General features: G+C 43.7%; 3 protein-coding genes and 1 non-coding gene across 10 annotated transcripts in view; 2 read left to right on the top strand and 2 right to left on the bottom strand.

Moving 5' to 3' along the window:
• Window positions 1-357, bottom strand: part of LOC137472320 (ribonuclease CL2-like) — a 170,570-nt gene extending 170,213 nt beyond the window's left edge. The window contains exon 1 of one of the 2 annotated variants that reach the window (XM_068187344.1): window positions 209-357. The gene's annotated coding sequence lies outside the window, so the exon portion shown is untranslated. Of the gene's footprint in view, window positions 1-202 lie in introns of both variants that reach the window. The other variant, XM_068187345.1, reaches the window with a different exon arrangement.
• A 1,964-nt stretch (window positions 358-2,321) lies between these two features.
• Window positions 2,322-5,843, top strand: RPS3A (ribosomal protein S3A). Its single transcript, XM_068187302.1, has 6 exons — window positions 2,322-2,478; window positions 2,750-2,853; window positions 3,876-4,063; window positions 4,226-4,434; window positions 4,993-5,102; window positions 5,680-5,843. Exons 1-6 carry the CDS (start codon window positions 2,417-2,419, stop codon window positions 5,799-5,801), a joined length of 795 nt encoding a protein of 264 aa, XP_068043403.1. The 5' UTR covers window positions 2,322-2,416; the 3' UTR covers window positions 5,802-5,843.
• LOC137473510 (small nucleolar RNA SNORD73) lies at window positions 5,345-5,414 on the top strand. Its single transcript, XR_010998861.1, has one exon. It is a non-coding gene; the product is annotated as a small nucleolar RNA SNORD73 (small nucleolar RNA).
• A 1,889-nt stretch (window positions 5,844-7,732) lies between the features above and the next one.
• SH3D19 (SH3 domain containing 19) overlaps window positions 7,733-18,808 on the bottom strand; it is an 81,567-nt gene continuing 70,491 nt past the window's right edge. For all 6 annotated transcript variants that reach the window (XM_068187295.1, XM_068187296.1, XM_068187299.1 and 3 more), the window contains 8 exons: window positions 17,934-18,006; window positions 17,492-17,622; window positions 15,120-15,178; window positions 13,340-13,527; window positions 13,023-13,075; window positions 12,338-12,524; window positions 11,627-11,724; window positions 7,733-10,366 (listed from right to left, as the gene is read on the bottom strand). In XM_068187295.1, the coding sequence (XP_068043396.1) occupies window positions 10,250-10,366; window positions 11,627-11,724; window positions 12,338-12,524; window positions 13,023-13,075; window positions 13,340-13,527; window positions 15,120-15,178; window positions 17,492-17,622; window positions 17,934-18,006 (906 nt within the window). In that variant the 3' untranslated portion in view covers window positions 7,733-10,249. The remainder of the gene's footprint in view (window positions 10,367-11,626; window positions 11,725-12,337; window positions 12,525-13,022; window positions 13,076-13,339; window positions 13,528-15,119; window positions 15,179-17,491; window positions 17,623-17,933; window positions 18,007-18,808) is intronic.

Here is an 18,808-nt window from a genome sequence, read left to right as displayed (position 1 = left end):
GTCCCCTAAAGTTATGCACTCCCCAGAAGGCTCAGTCCCCCATGGAACACCCCCTACCTACTCCTCAGACCCCTGGCTCCCCTATAGATCCACCCCGTGCCCCCACACCCAGATGCCATACACAGCCTCCCTTCCCCACTGGATGCTTGAATTCCTCACAGAGCCCTCCCACAGACATTCTGGTCCCCTATGCACACTTCACCTGCACCTGTGTGCGTGCCTCAGTTTCCCTTATGGCCTCAGGGTCTCCAGGATCCCTCCCACTCCACTGCACCTCTTTTATACTGGCCCCAGCTGTGCCCAATGGGCAAGGATCCAGGAGGAGGGGCAGGGTAAAGAGCAAGGTCCAGTGGATGTCTGGGGGAAGCCAGGTGTCCAGGAGGCCCCGCTCACCCTCATGGCCCCCAAGGTCATTAGGTAGTCATTAACGAACCACGTGACTGTCTGCGTGCATCCCCTTGGGTGGCACCTGCCCACTCTGGCCTTGGCCACCTGTCCCATGAAAAGCAGGATAACTTGGTCCTTTTGGGTGGCAGGGCAAGATACGTGGTTCCCTGGTTGGGGGGCAGGATGTCACCACCACCACTGGGGCAGCTGGCAGATGTTCCTACAACTCTTGAAAGATACGGCACATCCATGGCTCTTCTGCAGTGCTAGGGGGCCTATGTGTTCCTTTTCCCCGTGCCCCTTGCAGGCAAATTCATACTCCTGGGAAGTGCCAGGATGCATTTTTCCTCACTGCTACCTCCCATGCTCCCAGCTGCTCCATTGATGCAGAGACAAGCAGAGAGCCAGGAGCCAGCCTGAGCTCACCAAATACTCCTTTCCCTTGACTGTCATAATGGAGCCCCAAGGAAAGCATGTCCTCTCCAGAGGGAGAGGCAGGCAGTGCCCAGGAGAGGCTGTCACGAGTGGGTGCAAGTGGCCTCCATCCTCCTCTTCAAAGACATCAGAGAGACTCTGATGGGAAGTGGCAAAGAGAGAATGAGGTCCTGGGCAGCACCTTTCCCAAAAGAGCTGTAACACTTCCAAAACTGGCCACAGTGAAGGCACAGAGGGTCCTGCCCTGGGCCCTGGTGGCATTTCTACAGCCTCTGAAGAAATCCTCCTCAAAGGTACACAGTCCCTACAGTGGGAACAGCTCAGGCACCTGGCCAAAACCTTGCAGACATGGAGGGTCAGCACAGTCTCCTGCTGACTCTCAAGACACTGCTCCTGCTCATGGAAGGAGGATGGGACTCTCACCATGACCCCTCGGACACACTCTGCTTCCCACTGTCCTGGTGTGGGTGGAAAAGGGAGGGCGCCCACAAGGAGGAGGAACAAGCCTGGATGCTTGGCAGTGGGCTGTCTCTAGCGGGCATGGTGCAGGTGCCTGTGCTGGATCCCATCCTACCTGGCAGAGCCTCAGGCACACCCTTGCCAGAGGCTGCTGTGAGGCTCATTGGTGAGCCACAGCCTGTGGTCAGCTCTTGTTCCAGGGGGGTTCCAACTGCTTGGCGCTGTCCTGGGCACCGCTTCTCCAAGTGCCATCCCTGCCCATGCAGGAGGGCTGAGTGAAGCCTCCTCCTGCCCCGTGCAGTGGGGAGAGGAGCCGTCGGCCGGGGCATTTGGGGCAGCCCAGACCACCAACTTCTGGTTGTTCCCTCGGTGCCCCAAGGCCTGGGAGAGCTGCCGATTTTAGGAGCTCTCTAAACATAGCTTGGAAAGGTGATATTATTTATTCTGCAGAGGATGCAAGGGGGAGGTTTGACGAATCAAACACACCACGGGGTAAAAAGTAACATCTTTTATACAGTAAAATTTACATGAGCCCGCCTGTCTAATGCATATTCCTCATCTATCGATGTATATTTATTTGATTTATTTGTATGACGGTACTCTTACATGATACTTGAAACACAAAGTTCTTCATTAAGCAACTTCCATTGCAGAAAACAGCAGACGACATCAGTCACGTTTACAAAGGGTGACGAGGTTCAGCCTGGGGGCAGACAGTTCAGCTTGAAGGCCTCAGAATGGGCAGAGGCGGCACCTGCCTTTCGCCCGGGCACAGTCGGTGCAGCGAAGCCCGTCCCTGCGGCTCTGCCCGTCCCTGCGGCTCTGCCCGTCCGCACAGCGGCCCGCCTCGGCATCCCCACTGCCGGGGCGCGGGGGCCGGGAGCGCGGGGCCGGGCGCCCCGCAGCGCTCCAGGCGGGGGCGCTCAGGAGCGCGGGCAGTGCCGGGGCTCCCCGGCCCCGCGCCGTCGGCTCCGTGCCGCCCTGGCTCGTCCCGGGCGGGGCGGGGCGGGGCCGGGCCGCGCCCGCTCCCGGCGCCGGAGGCGGCCCCGCGCCCGCAGCTCTCGCGCGAGCGCCGCTCTCGTATAATCTCGCGGGAGCGCGCGCGCCCCGCCCTTTCCGCGGCGCGGGCCGGACCATGGCGGTCGGGAAGAACAAGCGCCTCACCAAGGGCGGCAAGAAGGGCGCCAAGAAGAAAGTGTGAGGGCCGCCGGGGCGCGGGCGGGCGGTGCCCGGGGGCGCCGGGCGGGGCGCCGCGGAGGTGGGATGCCGGGGATGCGGGATGCCGGGGATGCGGGGCGGATGGCGGCCGCGGCCCGGCCGGAGCAGGGCCGATGCTGTCATGGCGTCAGCCGGGCGGGCGCGGGCCCGGCGGGGCGGCAGCAGCGGCGGGCAGTCGGAGAGGAAGGTCTTACTGCAGCCCGGTGGGGCCTCAGAAAGTCGCTTAAAAACCTTCTGCATTTGATTCAAGGGTCGACCCTTTCTCCAAGAAGGACTGGTACGATGTGAAAGCACCGGCGATGTTCAATATCCGAAACATCGGGAAGACGCTTGTCACCAGGACTCAAGGAACTAGTGAGTACCTGGGGTTAGGGCAGCACGGGGCATTGCGTTTGCTCCACGTGCTAGCGCCAAGCGGTTAAGGGACTTGTTGCATAAAAGACTGCTGAAAAATGGGGTTTGCTTGAACTGTTACGAGCTTGGAAGCTTAAAAAGTTGGGTGATTTGGGTGGATTTTTTTTTTAGTTGACCGACCTGTTTGAATAAACGAGCTTGGCTCATTTCATACAGGAAGTTCGTATGCTGGGCTCTTGTTTGTACAAGAATGCCAGACCATGGAAGGAAGGGCCTGAAGTTTCTAATGAGCTCTCCTTGTGGTAACCTGGCACGTTGGGAAAAGTTCAAGAAGTAAGCAGTAGTCCTGATTGTCACAGGGGGAGATGTGGGACAGTGCCACAGGAGACCTTAGTCCTTATAGGATTGTAACAACCAGCACATTAAGACTCTGAAATATCTGAAATTTAAAGGTTTTGGGTAAAAATTAGAGCCAGAATTGCTGACTTAATGGGAACACGGATATATCACAGGAGGGTAAATTTGGTTTTATATCATCTGGCACACCTTAGAAAGAGGAGACCTCTGTTAGGAATGCAGAGGTAACCCTATTTTTGGAAGCTTATCCATGCAGAATGGCTAAACAGCTTTATGATACTCTGCTGGCTGCACTCAAATTTAGGATGCTGATTGTTACTTTGAACTCGTGAAACAAAAAAAAAATGAGGGTCACTGCCAAACGAAGCATGAACCAGCCAGTGTTGTTAAAATGGTTGCTCGTTGGAGGAGGAGCTGTGAAATTATTGTACTGGGCTGTTCATTGCTGCTTCATCTCTCCTGAGCACTTGTGGCTTTTTATGTTTAGTTTTCTCATTGCTGTTGATAATTTCCGAATATTCTGTAACGCATTTATGCTTGAAACAAACCAAATTACACGTGGTGGAATCTGCTGTGTGCTGCTGTTCATATCCCACACCTGATACTATTTGAAGAATGTGCTTCTAATGTTAATCTAAGGTGTTTTATTCGGTTCCATCTCCCAGAAATTGCCTCTGATGGGCTGAAGGGCCGTGTGTTTGAAGTGAGCCTGGCTGATCTGCAGAATGATGAGGTTGCCTTCCGCAAATTTAAACTGATCACTGAGGACGTTCAGGGCAAAAATTGTCTGACCAACTTCCATGGGATGGACCTCACACGGGACAAAATGTGCTCCATGGTCAAAAAATGGCAGGTGTGTAAGAAACAAGGTCTGCGTGGCTGCCGGTGCCTCAGGGAGGGAGGGAAGCGCTGGTGCCTGGCAAAGCCGCGTTTGAAGCATCAGACGGCGTGGGGCGTGTGGGGCTGGGCAGCCTGCGCTGCGTGGGTGGTAAGTGTTCCGTGCTTCCTCTTTCAGACAATGATTGAAGCCCACGTGGATGTCAAAACCACTGATGGGTACCTGCTGCGCCTCTTCTGCGTGGGCTTCACCAAGAAGCGCAATAACCAAATCCGCAAGACCTCCTATGCCCAGCACCAGCAGGTTCGGCAGATCCGCAAGAAAATGATGGAGATCATGACCCGGGAGGTGCAGACCAATGACCTGAAGGAAGTTGTCAATAAGCTGTAAGCTTTGGCCGTGTTCTTTTTTTGTCCCCTGCAGTTTAAATCCTTGTTTGGGGGTTGGTTGTTGCTGAGTGCCTGGGGAGTGCTGGTGCATCCCAAGGTGTTTGTCAGAGACCAGGCAGGGAGTCCCTCGTGTGGAAAAGCCAATTGCCCTTTTCTGCAAATGGCTCCTCTTGGTGTCTGCATCCCATCTGACCTGAATCCGCTGTCATGTTTGCATAAATACAAAATAGTTTCTACAGACTAAAGTTGTAATTCTGATCCACTGGGACTGTGAATGCTCTGAGCTCTTCTGAGAGTAGAGTTTCTCGGAGTGGGCTGATGGCTTCCACAAGTTTGCAGATTTGCTCTCAAAGTGAGCACACTTGCACTATGTCCCTTCTAACATTGCAAGGGAGGTGTCTTAGAATCTAAATGTACTTGAAGAAAATTGTCAATGTGATGGTGTAAACTTTTGTAGAATATTTTGTATTCCTAAGGATGTTTTTTAAGCCTGTGTTGCTGCTGCCGAAGCAGGCGGAATTTTTAAAAGCATTGTGGTGCTCTGTGATTTCTCAGGATCCCAGACAGCATTGGCAAGGACATCGAGAAGGCCTGCCAGTCCATTTACCCTCTGCACGATGTCTATGTCCGCAAGGTGAAGATGCTCAAGAAGCCCAAGTTTGAATGTAAGTCTGTTCCTGCAGACATTTGGAGGAGGGTGTGGAAAGGAGGGAGTTTAAATGTGTTTGCTTTTGGATAAAGATGTTACAGCAGCATCAATGAGCTTTAGTAGTTGTAGAAGGGAAAATATGTCCTTGTCCTGATGTGTGGCTTCCAGGACTGAAAGCCAAGCAGTGAGCGTCCAGTTTGGAGCTTCTTGAATTATCGCCTGGAATTTCTGCTGAATGTTTAAAAGCTTTGCTTTGGGAATGAATGATGACAAAATGTTTCGGTCCCAGATGATGTGGAATGATTCCATTTCACCAATTTCTGACATTCCCGTGTAATGCAGCAGTAGGTTCTTGAGTCCAGATCTTTTTAGGAGAAGGTGTCATTTGTAGTTTTGTTACATAGCCTTATTTCGCTGCCTGCTTCTGTCTGTCACTGCAGCAGCATCTCTGTGCATGAGCTGTCTGCAATGGACTTAGTCCTACCTACAGAAAACGTTCTGGTGGTTTCATTTCTGTGTAATGAATAATTGAGTAACTGAAAACTGTCCAAACAGGTCCATCGCTCACTGTTTCTGTCTCTGCTTCTTTTCAGTGGGCAAGCTGATGGAGCTGCATGGTGAAGGTGGTGGTGCTGGAAAGCCCTCTGGGGATGAGGCAGGCACCAAGGTAGAGCGAGCTGATGGATATGAGCCACCTGTGCAAGAGTCTGTGTGAAACTAAAAATTGGTGGAAAATAAAAGGTTTTAATATACAGAACTAATGCTTGGTTGCCTGTATTGCTACCGGACAATATTGGTACTGGATGTGTGGATGCGTTTTCAGTAAGGTAAACCTATGGCCTTGGCTTAAAAAAATTAGATAAAAGAAGTACACATGTACTTCTCCAGTTGTGTTGTGGAGATGGGTGGAAGAAGGTGGGATGTCCTTTCTGTGGATTCTCTATGTTGTTTTTACCCAGTAATTTTAGTCCTCGCCAAAAAAACCTTATGTGCGTGTGCAGAGTGTATTGGTGAGAGGTGCCTCACAGAGTACAGGGAAGGCAGAAATTGCACAGGGAAACCTGTGTCAGAATTTGGTACTGTTGGGAAGTCTTACAGTTTTATCCACATGACTTGCTTCAGAATAATGTGCTTATGTTTAAATTTCTTGGTTATTTAATACAATCTCTCGTGGTCTCTGGTGGTCAGAAGGTGTTTGAAGGTGCTAAAGTTGTAATTATGATGATGGAAGCAGTGTTAATTTTGAGCATTGCAGAAATCCAAAATGTGCTCAAGCACTGGAGTTGGGTGTTGGGTTTTAACCTGTCAGAACTGAGGGATGACTGTAATGGAAAACCTGTAGAACTTCAGGGGAAAAAAATTCTGTAAAGAGGCAATGGTGTGTATTCTGAAAACAAAACACTTAAATGTTTTGCTGAGTAATTTAAAGACTGTTTTTCATTATCTAACAGCGTTTTAGCTTCTTGTTCAACTTATGTTGGCTTTTTTCTGGCTAAAATGAGTTTTGTGCGCTATCAATATGTTTTGTTTAGGCCAACAAACCTAAACTTAGTCCTATTAAAGTGTTGGTAAGTTAGTGATGTAAAACTGAGAGCAAAATGCAGAATTCAGAGTGGTGGCTCTTGCAATTGGTTGCCACAGAGCTTTGGACATGAAATAAAGGAAAATAGTAAAAATGTTACTGTTCCAACAAAGCTACTGGAGGAGAGGGGCCCTGCTACCCGGGATGGCTGTACTGTTCCCTGCCAGGGATTTTCACATTTTCCTAGCTGCTGGTTTGGACCAAGTAATAGGCAAAATGAGAAGAATGCTTTTGAACTTACTTCAGAATGCTGCAAGTGATGTGATTTTGTCTTGTGATTCCAAGTCATAGTTTTAATATGTTCTGGTTTTTCCACTTTGTGTACTGGAAGGAAGAGTAGTGAGCGCTCAACGCTCGGAGCCTCGGAACAGGGGGAAGGAATCATATTGCTTTGCTCTTCCCATCCGTACTGCTGAGGCAGGTGTCACCTGCCTCCAGGAATCCCAGACAGCCACATTTTTGAAGCTGTCGGTTTTATTTGTTACTTGCATATATGAGGACTGTATGTTGCCAAAAGGTTAGTCCAAGAGGAGTGGGGGAGAGGACAAGAACTTGGGATTTTTTCAGGCTTTTAAATGTATTGTTTGGAACAGTGCATTGCCACATAGGTATTGTGGGTAAATGCAGTCTTTGTAATGTGATTTCAGGTGGGGGAAAAGCAGGAAGGAAAATACTGTGCATCATCCTCTGTATTCTCTCATCAAATACCAGCTGAAAAATCATGGAGCGTGAAAGCAGCAATCAGCAGAGCACCTAAATTATGTGCAGGGTCAGCCTGTGTCTTCCTCACGACGTTGTCACAGTGAGAATCACAGCACGTGTGATGCCCTGTGGTGACAGCTGCTTGCTGCAGGTAGCAAAATGCAATAGGTTCTGTAGGTGGTGAGTGTGAGGCACACCCAAGTGCAAAGGCTTGAATAACCTGTTAAAATCCTCCAGGTTCTCTGAGGGGTTTGGACTGCTTGTCTGGAGGTGGGGTGTTATTTGCAGAATGAGATCTCTCAAACTGTCAAGTGGAAAGCTCAGCTTTCCACAGCATAAGACAATTTAAATGCCATCATGACTTAATTATAAAAATTTTATTGGTTAAATACATTCTTAATTTACAGAGGTACCATAACAAACTTACTGGACTTAACTAAGGTTTATTTAGGATACTGTTCATTGTACACAGAACAAAGATATCTTCCTGAAGATATTTCTAGAGGATGGGTCAAACAAAATATTGCGGTAAGTGAGGCTTTTATTCTAATGCATGGAGATCTAGCTGGATTAAGGTTACAGCTGGAATTTGCTACAACATTGCAGTTAAGATTTGCACTTCACCTCATCCTCGGCTTTTTTGTACACCTTAAGAATTTCATGTGATCTGTCTGTGGTCTTAAGGTGGTGGTATTGGGCACTGTGTTGAAAATCCTGCCCTGTAAAAGCCGAGCATCTCCCTTGCTTCAGCGTTCACAGAGATGCGTGTCAGCTGCCTGCAGCCATGCGAGCAGTCCTTAGGTGGCACTCGGTGCTCTGAGTAAAAGGCCTTGCTGCTACTCCTGCCCTGCCCCACAGGGAGGAGATTACATACAGCAGAGTGGTCTTGTCAATGAACAGGCACTGACTAAACATTCAGTGAAGTTACAAAAAACAACTGGTCAAGACACAGTTATAAAAATGGAAAAGAGGAAATTGAAAAAAAAATATTAAAAAATCAGTTCTACTTTTGAGAATTGTATCAAAATATTAGAAAACTGCCAGACAAACAGTAAGTAAACATCATACACTTCAGCCTCATCTACCACCACACTGGTGTGGTATGTCTTTGAAGGATCTGGCTATTCCTTGGATTTCTTTAGGAGATGACTGTTTTTTTGGAATAAACAAGAACCTTTAGAATCTCCTAACACAAAAACTTGGGAGAGCGGGAAAGATTGTCCTTGGCTGTGGACTGCCACATGATTCCAGAGAGTTCTGGACAGGCTTGCTGGGGCTGCTAAAACTGAGTAATAGCTGTAGCCATTGTTGCATTTCCAACCTTCTAGAAGGGCACGTACTTCAGCATTTTGCTTATCATGTTAATACCTAATGGAAGTAGAAGTCCAGTTCCTCAGCTCATTAAAACTTGGTGTGGTCTTCATGCCCCCGGCTGTGTGAAGGGTACTGGTGTAGTTCAAACACACAGCAGAACACAAAGTGGGGGCTGTGCCTGTCTGTGCAAGTTCTGCAGCCTGGCAGTGACTGCTGGGTGAATGGTGCCGAGGCCCTCATGTCTGCACTGCAGGTCCCTCAGGCTTGCTTCAGGTGAGCTCCAGTCTGCCCCTGGGACTAGATGCCCATTCCTTGCTGTTACAAAAAGGAACTGACTACCAGAAGTTCCTGTAATGTGAAACTACCTCAATCACATCAATCTTAGTTGGGTCAGTCAAGCTACACTGCTGCTTTTTACCAAGTGCCTTGGTTAGAGCTGTTTGGAGTAACCTCTTGCCAGGCATGTTTTCCTTACGGCGTCGACAGAGCATTTATAAGGATGCTCAGTTTATCTGGTATGTGTCAACAAACTGGAAACGAATCCCATGTCTGCTGAAAACTAAACCCAAGGCTGTGTAATATCCTTCATGTTAAGGATAGGAATAGTGTTACTGAAGTATGTTCCAGTGCTTGAGTGACAAATAAAATGCAGACTGGGTGAACGCTGGCTTTCCACTTCCATGAGGGGAGTGGAGGGGTAAATAGTTGGAATACTGCAGCTACTCCATGGCTGGGATCTGAGAAAGCTCAATAAACAGTCTGTTGCTAACTTCAGCTAGGAAAGAAGGGTATGATGGTGCTCAAAAAACAGTGGGCAGTAGGAGAAAACTAAACCTGTACTTGCAAAGTATTTTGAGGAAAACGAGGAAGGTCTAAGATGATTCATACCAATTTAAACAATTCATTAAGAAGCAAAATACTCACAAATTTTACTTTTGTGATCTTGCTGTATGAGCAGCTTGGGCTAAGAATAGAAGGATAATACACAAGGATTTATTTCTCCATTTCCCCTCTTGCCAGTATTAGACTGATACCTTTCTACTTTGAAATACCAGTTATTTTTCTTATCCTCTAAATCATAAAACAAGTGGATTCTACTGCTAATGTGGAACTCAAGCAGTAATGAAACCTGAATATCAAACTTCATCTACATACTGAGTGCTGTAATTATATATTAAAACAATTTTTAAAGTTTGGATCTTAAGAAGTTCAAAGAAGGCCAAAGCAGCTTATGTTATGCAGACTTTGTGCATGATAAATATAATACCAGAGAGTAAACATACTAGAATGCTATATAAGTTAAAATGGTGTTGCACCACAGTATTTCCCTAGTTGGAAATGGCTAAAAAGCCTGCTTGTTTTGCTCTCTGAGCATTCATGAAACATGATTACATACACTGTCACAAAAGACTCAGATTTTCTTATCTGACTTCAAGATACTACTATGACTGTCTAGAAAAAGTAGTGCAAAACATAGATAATCAACACTCGTTGATGTCTTTGCTGTGCCTTTAGGGTAGAAAACATTCCCTCCCACACGCAGGGAGAAGTAGAAAGGCAACACTTCATGGTGTTTTTAAAATCTGAACAAAGTTCTTGGGAAATATCCCCAACTTTCCTAGTATCTCTCCACTCATCCAGTCCTCGTCTACAGATTCCAGCTCTGTTATCATGTCACCTGCCTGTAAGAGAAGGAGTAATGTCAGTACAGCTTACTGTGCAATCTTACTGAGTAATGTTAATGCATGCAGAGCTGATCCTATTTAGAAACAATTAATATCAATCAAACAGAAGAGGAGTAAGATGTGGCCAGTCTCTTCTGTTGGTTACATCTCTTGGAGATAGTTTGCCAAACCAGCTGAAGCTTCTCTTAGGCTAAATACTTGTCTGTGCTGAAAAATCACCACCTTTGGAGGGAGAGAAGAGCACTGCTGGATAACTTCTCACATTGCTTTGCCTCCACAGGTATGTTAAGAGCTGGCTCATGGGCCCCCTGCTTTAGTGCTTATTTGTGTGTGTTTCCAGGGTTTGTTTTCTTAAAACACTGGAAAGGTTTTTTAATTTACTCCCAGTATTTTCTAGCACTTGGAAACTTTCCCAAAAAGAAGAAAAGCAATCTAAAAACTCAGTATGGCCATTTAAATTGCAGGTCCTGTGTTTGGTCTTGGCTCTTGTTCTCACTGTCCCATGCCACACCCTTCATCTGAAGTACTGGCCTTTCTTTCAGCACCTCTATTCCCCTTTTCTGCTTTAAAGAATCATCTATCCTTTCAGCATTGCAAGCTGCTAATGCTGAAACTATTTTGCTAGTTTTAGAAGAGAAAATACTGTGTGTTTCAGCTCCTATTAAAGTCTACTGTTTCTCAGAAATTTGCTTTTGAGAACATGGTTACCTAAATCATGACTTTGAATATCAAGGGTACTCTGTTTCTTGTTCTTGCTTAATATGATCTGGGCATCCAGCATGTATTTTATTTTTCCCTTGCTCCCACAGCAGCTCTGAATTGTGTTGCCAGTTCAAGATTTTGCTGTACTAGGTTTTCCCTTAGAGGCCTGGCTGCTGTAGTATTGGCACTCTCACCATCACCTCCTACTCAAGAGTTTTCTTTCTAGTCCTAAGAGAGGCTCCCTTGACCTTATCAACCAATCAGGAACTGAATGTACTGCAAAATAAGGTTTGTTTATCTTGTCATGTTAATTAGATCAGAGAAGTTGAGAATTCTGCAACTCCTGAGCTCTTTTCAGTGTCACCTTTAATGAAGATTTTTGTGATAGGTAACAGGACTGATAAGGGAACAGACAGACCACTTACCAAATGTGTTTAATATCTATGAGCTTCATCCCTCTTGTCTAAAGCCTACATTCACAGGGGATGAACCTTATTTTTAGCACTCCTTAGGAGCATGAGACCTCTTGAAAGTTGGTCTAAGAGAGGTACTTACTTTGAAGGAAAGCTCATCTTCATTTTCTCCATGAAAATCATAAAGAGCTTTGGCTTTTCCTTTCTTCCCTCCTCCAGGCTGTGACTGCTCTACCCTGGCTACAGAAGGTGGACAAGAGAAGTTACTTGCAGGGGAGTGAAATAAATCTCTGTTTCTGGAGAAGTTTCCTGCCATTCTCGTGTTTTCTCCCTGCTATTGTGCTACAGGTTGTCCAAATGTTATTGCTACTGCTGTACCAAATTCACTGTCCTACTGGAATAAAAAACTCTACTGCCACCAGTTCATTTTTTAGTATTAAACAGTCTCACAGTTCTGCTTCTAAGCAGACTAAATTTAAGACTAACTTAACTTGAACTTCCCAATGGTGACACATAATAAATGCTGACTTTCCGTCTTTCTGCTGTAAGATGAAGCAGCATTAATACTCCTGAATTATTCCTTAAAGGTGGCTCAATGGCCCTGGTTTGCCTGTGCCCAAACCACACTGGAAAACATTCCAGAGTCTGTGTAACCTCACATATTACTTACTGACTAGAACATTATACTGCTATTATTAGAGAAGTTGGTTCAAAACTTAAGTTTAGCTTTAGAATACTGAAGACTCTGGTGGTGTGTGAGTTGTTCATGCAGTTGATGTCGTGTTCTCCCACAGCTGTCATGACTAGCACAATCCAAGGAATAATAAATTGCCATCTAGTAGGAGCACTGTACCTGAGCAGGTCTGAACAAAAACTGCTGGGAAAATCCCTTCCTTTCCATTGAGTCTTCCTCTATACCACTCCAAATCTACTTGTTCCAGTATTTGGATGTAGTCTCCCTTTTTGAAGGATAGATCATCTTTGGTTTCTGCTTTAAAATCATGAAGCGCTTCACACCACTCTAGTGAGCGTCTGTTGCTCTATTCAAGTTAACAGAAGAGATGCATTAATTTTAGAAGTGTGAATGGAGCCCAAAAACTGACGGATGCTGCTGAAAGCAGCTGTACAGCACATGGCTGTCCTGACACCCTCCCAATACAACAGTGCTGCTGCAGATGTAGACTAGAATGGCATTTCAGCAATTACCACCACAGAATTTCATCTAGGCTCAGCCACATTCCTTTTTATCTCTGGTGGCAGGGGAAAGGATTAATAAATTCAAAATTAGATCACTTCAACAATACTTAAAATAGAGCTAGCAAGAATTTCCTTCAACACAAAGGGTAAAAATTTACCAATATTAATTTGTCAGAAGCTCTGAATTCTATCAGCTTAGGCCACATGTCAGAATTGAGGCTGTGACAATGCAGCCTTGTGTGTTGTGGGAGTGGTGTCATGTTCTGCAGTCACTCTCACATTATAATAGTCTCTGTAAATCTATACATAAATTCTGGCCCTCGCCTATAAAGTTTTATTACCTGAGGAAGGGAAGATGAAACCTCTACCTTATTCTTCAGTGCTGTTTCTGCACCTACGTAAGTAAAGCACAACTTAAGAACATGAGCAGTGTCTATTCAGAATGTTACTAATGACAGAGATTTTAGATATTTGAAGTCATTAAGAATAGCTTCTTAAGAAGTCATACTGTTAATTTTGAGGGGGTTTTTATCAGTCTTCCCTCTCTTTTTACCTCCTTTCTGCAATCACTGTCCTTTTGGAATTTTCTCCTATATGCTGCCTATATGCTTTAAGTACAAACCCATGCTCTTGAAGATTTTTGCAAACATATTCATACCTGTTCCAGGTAGGTCTTCAATAACTTCCACAAAGTTCAAGGGGAAAATTCCAGACGTGCCTCTGAGCTCTCCTTTGGCCCACTCTTCATTTACATACTCTTTCAGGATAATAGTTTCACCTTCTGAAAAACTGAGCTCATCTTTCTGATCTCCAATGTATTCAAATCGTGCTACACACCGTGGACCTCTGCACAAACAAAAGAGAAAATGATTTTGCTTCTTTATTATTACTGTCTACTTAATAATCAGATAGCATTGTGTGCAATATATGGACTGATATTTTAATTAAAATGATAAAAAATGCACTGAAGATAGGACAGGTGGACAACTGGGGGCCAGCCCTGGTTCTCATCTCTGCTTTCTGAGGAGAATGAGAACAGAGACTGAAGAAGCCAGATGTAATTTCTGCATCCCAATTGCTGGCTGTTACAGTATTTTGCAAAAGACCCTCTTTTCCTTCCAAGCAACAATAAACCCCCTTGTTTCTCGGTCACCTGTCCAATTTAATACCTTTGCCTATATCCAAGCAAGTATCCTGATTCACTTTTGTTAAGAGTTTGATTATTTTTCGAGCTAGCATCCCATTTAGATGCACTCAAACATGGGTGGGGGGTGAGTGCTGTGTATTTGTCTCAAATACATGGAGGTTTCATAGGAAGAAGCTAGTTTTTATCTACTTTAAAATACTTTATTCTGTAAAATCCATCCCTATAATCTTATAGGGAAAAAAGCTTATCTATCAAAGAAAGAAACTTCAATGCATCTGATAAATTTTATATACTTTGGTACAGCACTGAAAAAAAAATTATTTTCCCCCCTGACTTAAATAAATTTCATTATTTAAGAACCTAGTAAATTAAATTTAAGAAATTAACCTAAGAAAATTTTTGGTTTATCAGAAATGCCATGCTGGAAAAAAAGCTTTAAATTAAAAAGATTTAATTCTTTCTATATATTCATAGCACACAAAGAAAGTAGCTTGATTCCCACCCCTGTCCCCCACTCAGTATCTTTGCAAAGATGTTTCTTTTGGGACAGAGCTACAAGTTTCTGTTTCTTTCTTAGCTGCAGAAGCAACTTTTTAAAATAAAGTTTTGTTCCTGACAAACCAAGCTTCACCTAAAGAACAACTGAATGATCCCACTGACACTAGTTGCTCCTGCCTCTGCATGAATTTGCTTTAATTCCTGGAATGAATGATTACGAAATCCAATAAACATCACTGAGAAATAAGCAACATGAAAAATCATTTATTGCCTACAAATATAAGTACAAGTTGTTTGAAATTCAGAAATGAAAGTGCTGGAAATTCATTTGATAATGAACTTTGGATTTACCCATACATCTGCACACCTTAGAGACAGAGAAACTTCTCTGCTTAAAGTACCTCTCTATATGCTGTTCCATTATATCTTTCACATGAGTAGGAGCCCTACCATGTTCAGTCTTGTGAGGACAATGGAAGAAAGCAGCAAGGTCGGGAGCACAAAGAGCAGTGTACAGTGCTGCTGAAGTTAATTAGATTGGCTCATGGTTTCTGGAACCAGTTTTCATGAAAGTAAGGTTTTGCGCTTTTTTAACCTAAATATGAGTCTTAATAAAACATCATAAACATTCAAGTTTTTAAAACATATAATTTGATTTTTACAATGTATTTTTGGTGAATAAATTGTTAACCCTATTAAGTTCAGCGCAGAGAGCCCCTGCTTCAAAGTTAATATTTCTTTTTCATTCCTCGTAAATCAACATGAGAAAGCAAATAAGATTCATCTGACTCACTTGATACATCGTGATGAAGAGGGTATTTTTTTCTTGTTGGTTTCTTCTGGAACATCAATCTAATAAGACAGTAAAATAAATTATGTCTTCCATTACAAGCTCATGGCAACTAACCACAATATACTTGAAACTGGTTAAAACAATCTGTTTTTCAAATGTGTGACACTCTGTAATCCCTGGCATGCTCTGATATATGACCTAATTAATGTAAATTTATGCCTGTTTTCTCATTTTTTAATCTTATGCAAACAAGAAGCAATATTTAATGTTTTGTTTTATGAAGCTGGTTTATTGTTTCTACTTGTAGCATGAGTGATTGACAGAATATGTGACTAGATGCTACAACATGCTGTTGAATTTAGATCCCAATTCTCAACTGGTAATTGCTCTCAATTATTTACTAGCACAGTATACCACAATAGACAAAACCACTGTTTACACTTATCCCTTCTGTGCTTTGGTAGCCAACTGCTCTCCAAACAAAAACACATCTCACAAATCTCACTTGAACTGGAGAAATGCAACTTTAAAAAATCAATACACAGGTACATCAAAACCCCAACATTCAAGTCCTTTATCACAGGAGGATTTCAACTGTATTTTTGGTGTGACATGAAGGATGATCTGTGAGATGTACAGGACTATGAGCTGAGAGGCCTTGGTGAGGAGCTTTGGGTTACAGCTCACTAATATACCAGCCAGTTCCCATAAAACCACCAGGAATGTTTCATGAGCTTGTGTGAAACACTGGAAGAAATCACAATGCCTTTTAGGACAAATAAACTCTGCATTGCTCTTGCTGCATGAGCTGGTATCTGTGGTGCTCTGAAGGTTCTTTGGGAAGCCATAACTAATGTATTATTATTAGGTGTCCAGATCCAAACTACTACCCAGCTCAATACTGTAAAACACATTGTAGTGTATTGTATGGAGACTTTGTATCAAGATGAAATTTGACATGAATTAACAGGAGAATTCACTCAAGTAAATATGCCTCATGTACTGCACTCTTTTTTCTTTTTAAAACAACCCCAAATTCTCAAACAAAAGATTTTTGCCTTCAAAGGATAATCATCTTTTACAACTAAAATAGAAATGCATCTTCCCTAGCTTTTATGAAGTTGTATCTGTCTGTATCAATGCTGAATTTGACCCCAAATACTCACTCCACTGCCTTAACATGAAATCTTTTCTTTATTAGCTATCAGCAGAAGCAAGAGCTTTTAAATGGAACTGTTGGTCTGTGCAGAAGTAGCCAATCAATTTAGCTAACAAATCTTTCTTGGGAAAGTGAATCAAGCATGATTCCTTTACTACTAACTATGAATTCAGTTTTTATTCTTCAGCACTTCTCAGATCTTAAAATTTTTCTCCAATACCACCACTACAAACTAAACAGACACCCTACCCTCTCTGATGCCTACCAAATCCGTGCAGCAGCAGGGCTCACTCTGCCAGCTGTGCTGGCCCAGAAGTGTTGCCACAGACACTTCCTGTCCCAAGTGCCAAGCCATGCACTTCCCAGCATCCTGCTGTCACTCTGGCATTCTTCCATGTTCATATGGTTGGTGTGGGCAGCCCTTTCCACTGTCACAAAATGGACTTCAGTCTCTGTCTCAGGTTTGCAATAGGTTTGACCCATTTGACTGCAGGGAACCAAACTATCCCTTTTAAATTAATTACCACTGGGCTCCAAAAGAGCACCTGTCTCTTGCCTTCCGCTCACTGTCAAGTGTCACGTTGAGGAACAGGATTGCTTTAAGCTGCTCATTTGCAACAACACAATCTCCTTGCACTGTGCCAGAACAGCCATTTGTGCAGCCACTCAGAAAACCACTTAGGCAAATTAATCCTGTTGGAAAAAACAGCATTCTAGGAAGAAAAAAACCCCAACATGGTTTCAAATTGCTACTCTGACCTAGTTCATTACATGGCTAAAAAAATGGTGATTCCAGCAAAGTTCAAGGGATGAGAAAAAGACACAAGATAGGGAACTGGGGAGAGGCACAAGAATCAACCATCTTATACTGACTGTTGATTCAGACATGCAGCTGTCAAAAAAATAATCTGCTTTGAGGACCCTGAGAAACGATGCATGTTTCCAAAGAGAATCTGGTAAGGGCAATGATTTTCTCACTTGGCTTTAAATAGACAGCAAATTATTCCCCATAACACAAGCTGGTTGTGCCAAATCAAATATCTTTCCAATACCACACAAACAAGTTGATGAGTCTTCTGTGCTGCCAGTGGGAAAAGAGATTATCTAAACACATAATGGAGTTAAACACACAAGAGCCTTAGTAAAATAGAACCAGAAAACAAATGCAACAGGATCTTATGTAGCAATGTATACAAATTGTATGTATACATACAACCACTTTAACAAAGTTGGCAGGAAATATCCCTGTGCGATTCCCGCATTTTCCTCTGTACCACTCAGCATCAATTTTCTCCAAAAGACAAACAGTGTCTCCAGAATGAAGGTCCAAATCATCAGCATGCTCTGTAAGACAACATCATTTCAGTTAACAGTACTTGTCACACTCACTGATTTTCTCTAAGTAAAACCTTAATACAAATACCACAGACAAAACCAGAATCAGTTCTAAAAACGTCTTAATTTTACCTGATAAATCAATTAGCTTTAACTGAAAGACTGACCCATCTACAGCTAAACCCACTGAATTGAACAACTCCATGTACAGACCTTGCAGACTGAGCTTCCACACCATTTTTAAGCTCTAATTTTTAAGAAAATTTCCATTTGAAATTCTTGGAGTAAAACATGCTTCCAGAATATTCACATTTACTTACCTGCAGCAAAATCATGCAGGACTACAGCATGAGGAGCACTTGTGTCAGAAACCTTTGGAGGGTGGTTTGAATCCTGACAACAACAAATAAATCCAAGTAGTTTATAAATCATGGAAGAAACTAACAGATTCTCTGTTATGTACTCCTGAATTAATTTTCTGACTTTGGACACAGAGCTGTTCCAGTATTGCAGAAGGAAATGGTAATTGGTCACACAACTATGGGTCTGAATTCTGTATGCCTACTGCCAGTGTAAACAAGAATACATTTCACCAAAATCTACTTCTGAGCCACTGAAAGAAAGGGAAGGCATGCAACTTTTCCAAATATAGAAAAAGCCTCAGCTACCTCTGTGGGCCAGAAATCCACAGCACTGATAGCAACACTCATTGCAAGGGCTGTGGATAAATTTTGCACTGGTTCTTGGTACTTTGTGCCACCAGTCACTCTTCCTTGCTTGAGAGAACACCCAACCCAACTCTTCCCCAGCACACTCAGCAGAGACAGCACATATGCCAACAAACATTCCAAGAGGAACAAGGAAACCATTATGCCTTTGCTTACACTAAGGTAACACTGAGGGGAAATGACAGTTTTGCTGTGGCATCTTCATTAAGAGAAATTTTATTCAAAATGCTGAGCCACCTTCTCTGTCCCACCCACTAGGAATTTTTAGGCTGTATTGATGACAATGATATGTGAATTACATACGAAGTAATTCACTGTGTACAAAAAAAAAAAAAAAAAAAAACAAACCCAAACCAACAAAACAAAAAACCAAAAACACCAACAAAAAAACCCCAGTGTAGACAAAGATAAGACCTGAGTTACAACAGACAACAACATACTGCACAGAAATCTATTTCAGCTATGTA

The sequence above is a fragment of the Anomalospiza imberbis genome, chromosome 4 (assembly GCF_031753505.1).
Source record: "Anomalospiza imberbis isolate Cuckoo-Finch-1a 21T00152 chromosome 4, ASM3175350v1, whole genome shotgun sequence".
Lineage (NCBI taxonomy): Eukaryota > Metazoa > Chordata > Aves > Passeriformes > Viduidae > Anomalospiza > Anomalospiza imberbis.
The sequence above is the reverse complement of the archived record's forward strand: the minus strand, read 5'-3'. Positions and strand labels throughout refer to the sequence as shown.

Excerpts from the sequence above, each read along its gene's own strand:
- RPS3A (XM_068187302.1), top strand. The coding sequence starts at position 2,417 with ATGGCGGTCGGGAAGAACAAGCGCCTCACCAAGGGCGGCAAGAAGGGC. Across the intron at positions 2,854-3,875 it reads CACCAGGACTCAAGGAACTA|AAATTGCCTCTGATGGGCTG; the intron begins GTGAGTACCTGG and ends TCCATCTCCCAG. Across the intron at positions 4,064-4,225 it reads CCATGGTCAAAAAATGGCAG|ACAATGATTGAAGCCCACGT; the intron begins GTGTGTAAGAAA and ends TTCCTCTTTCAG.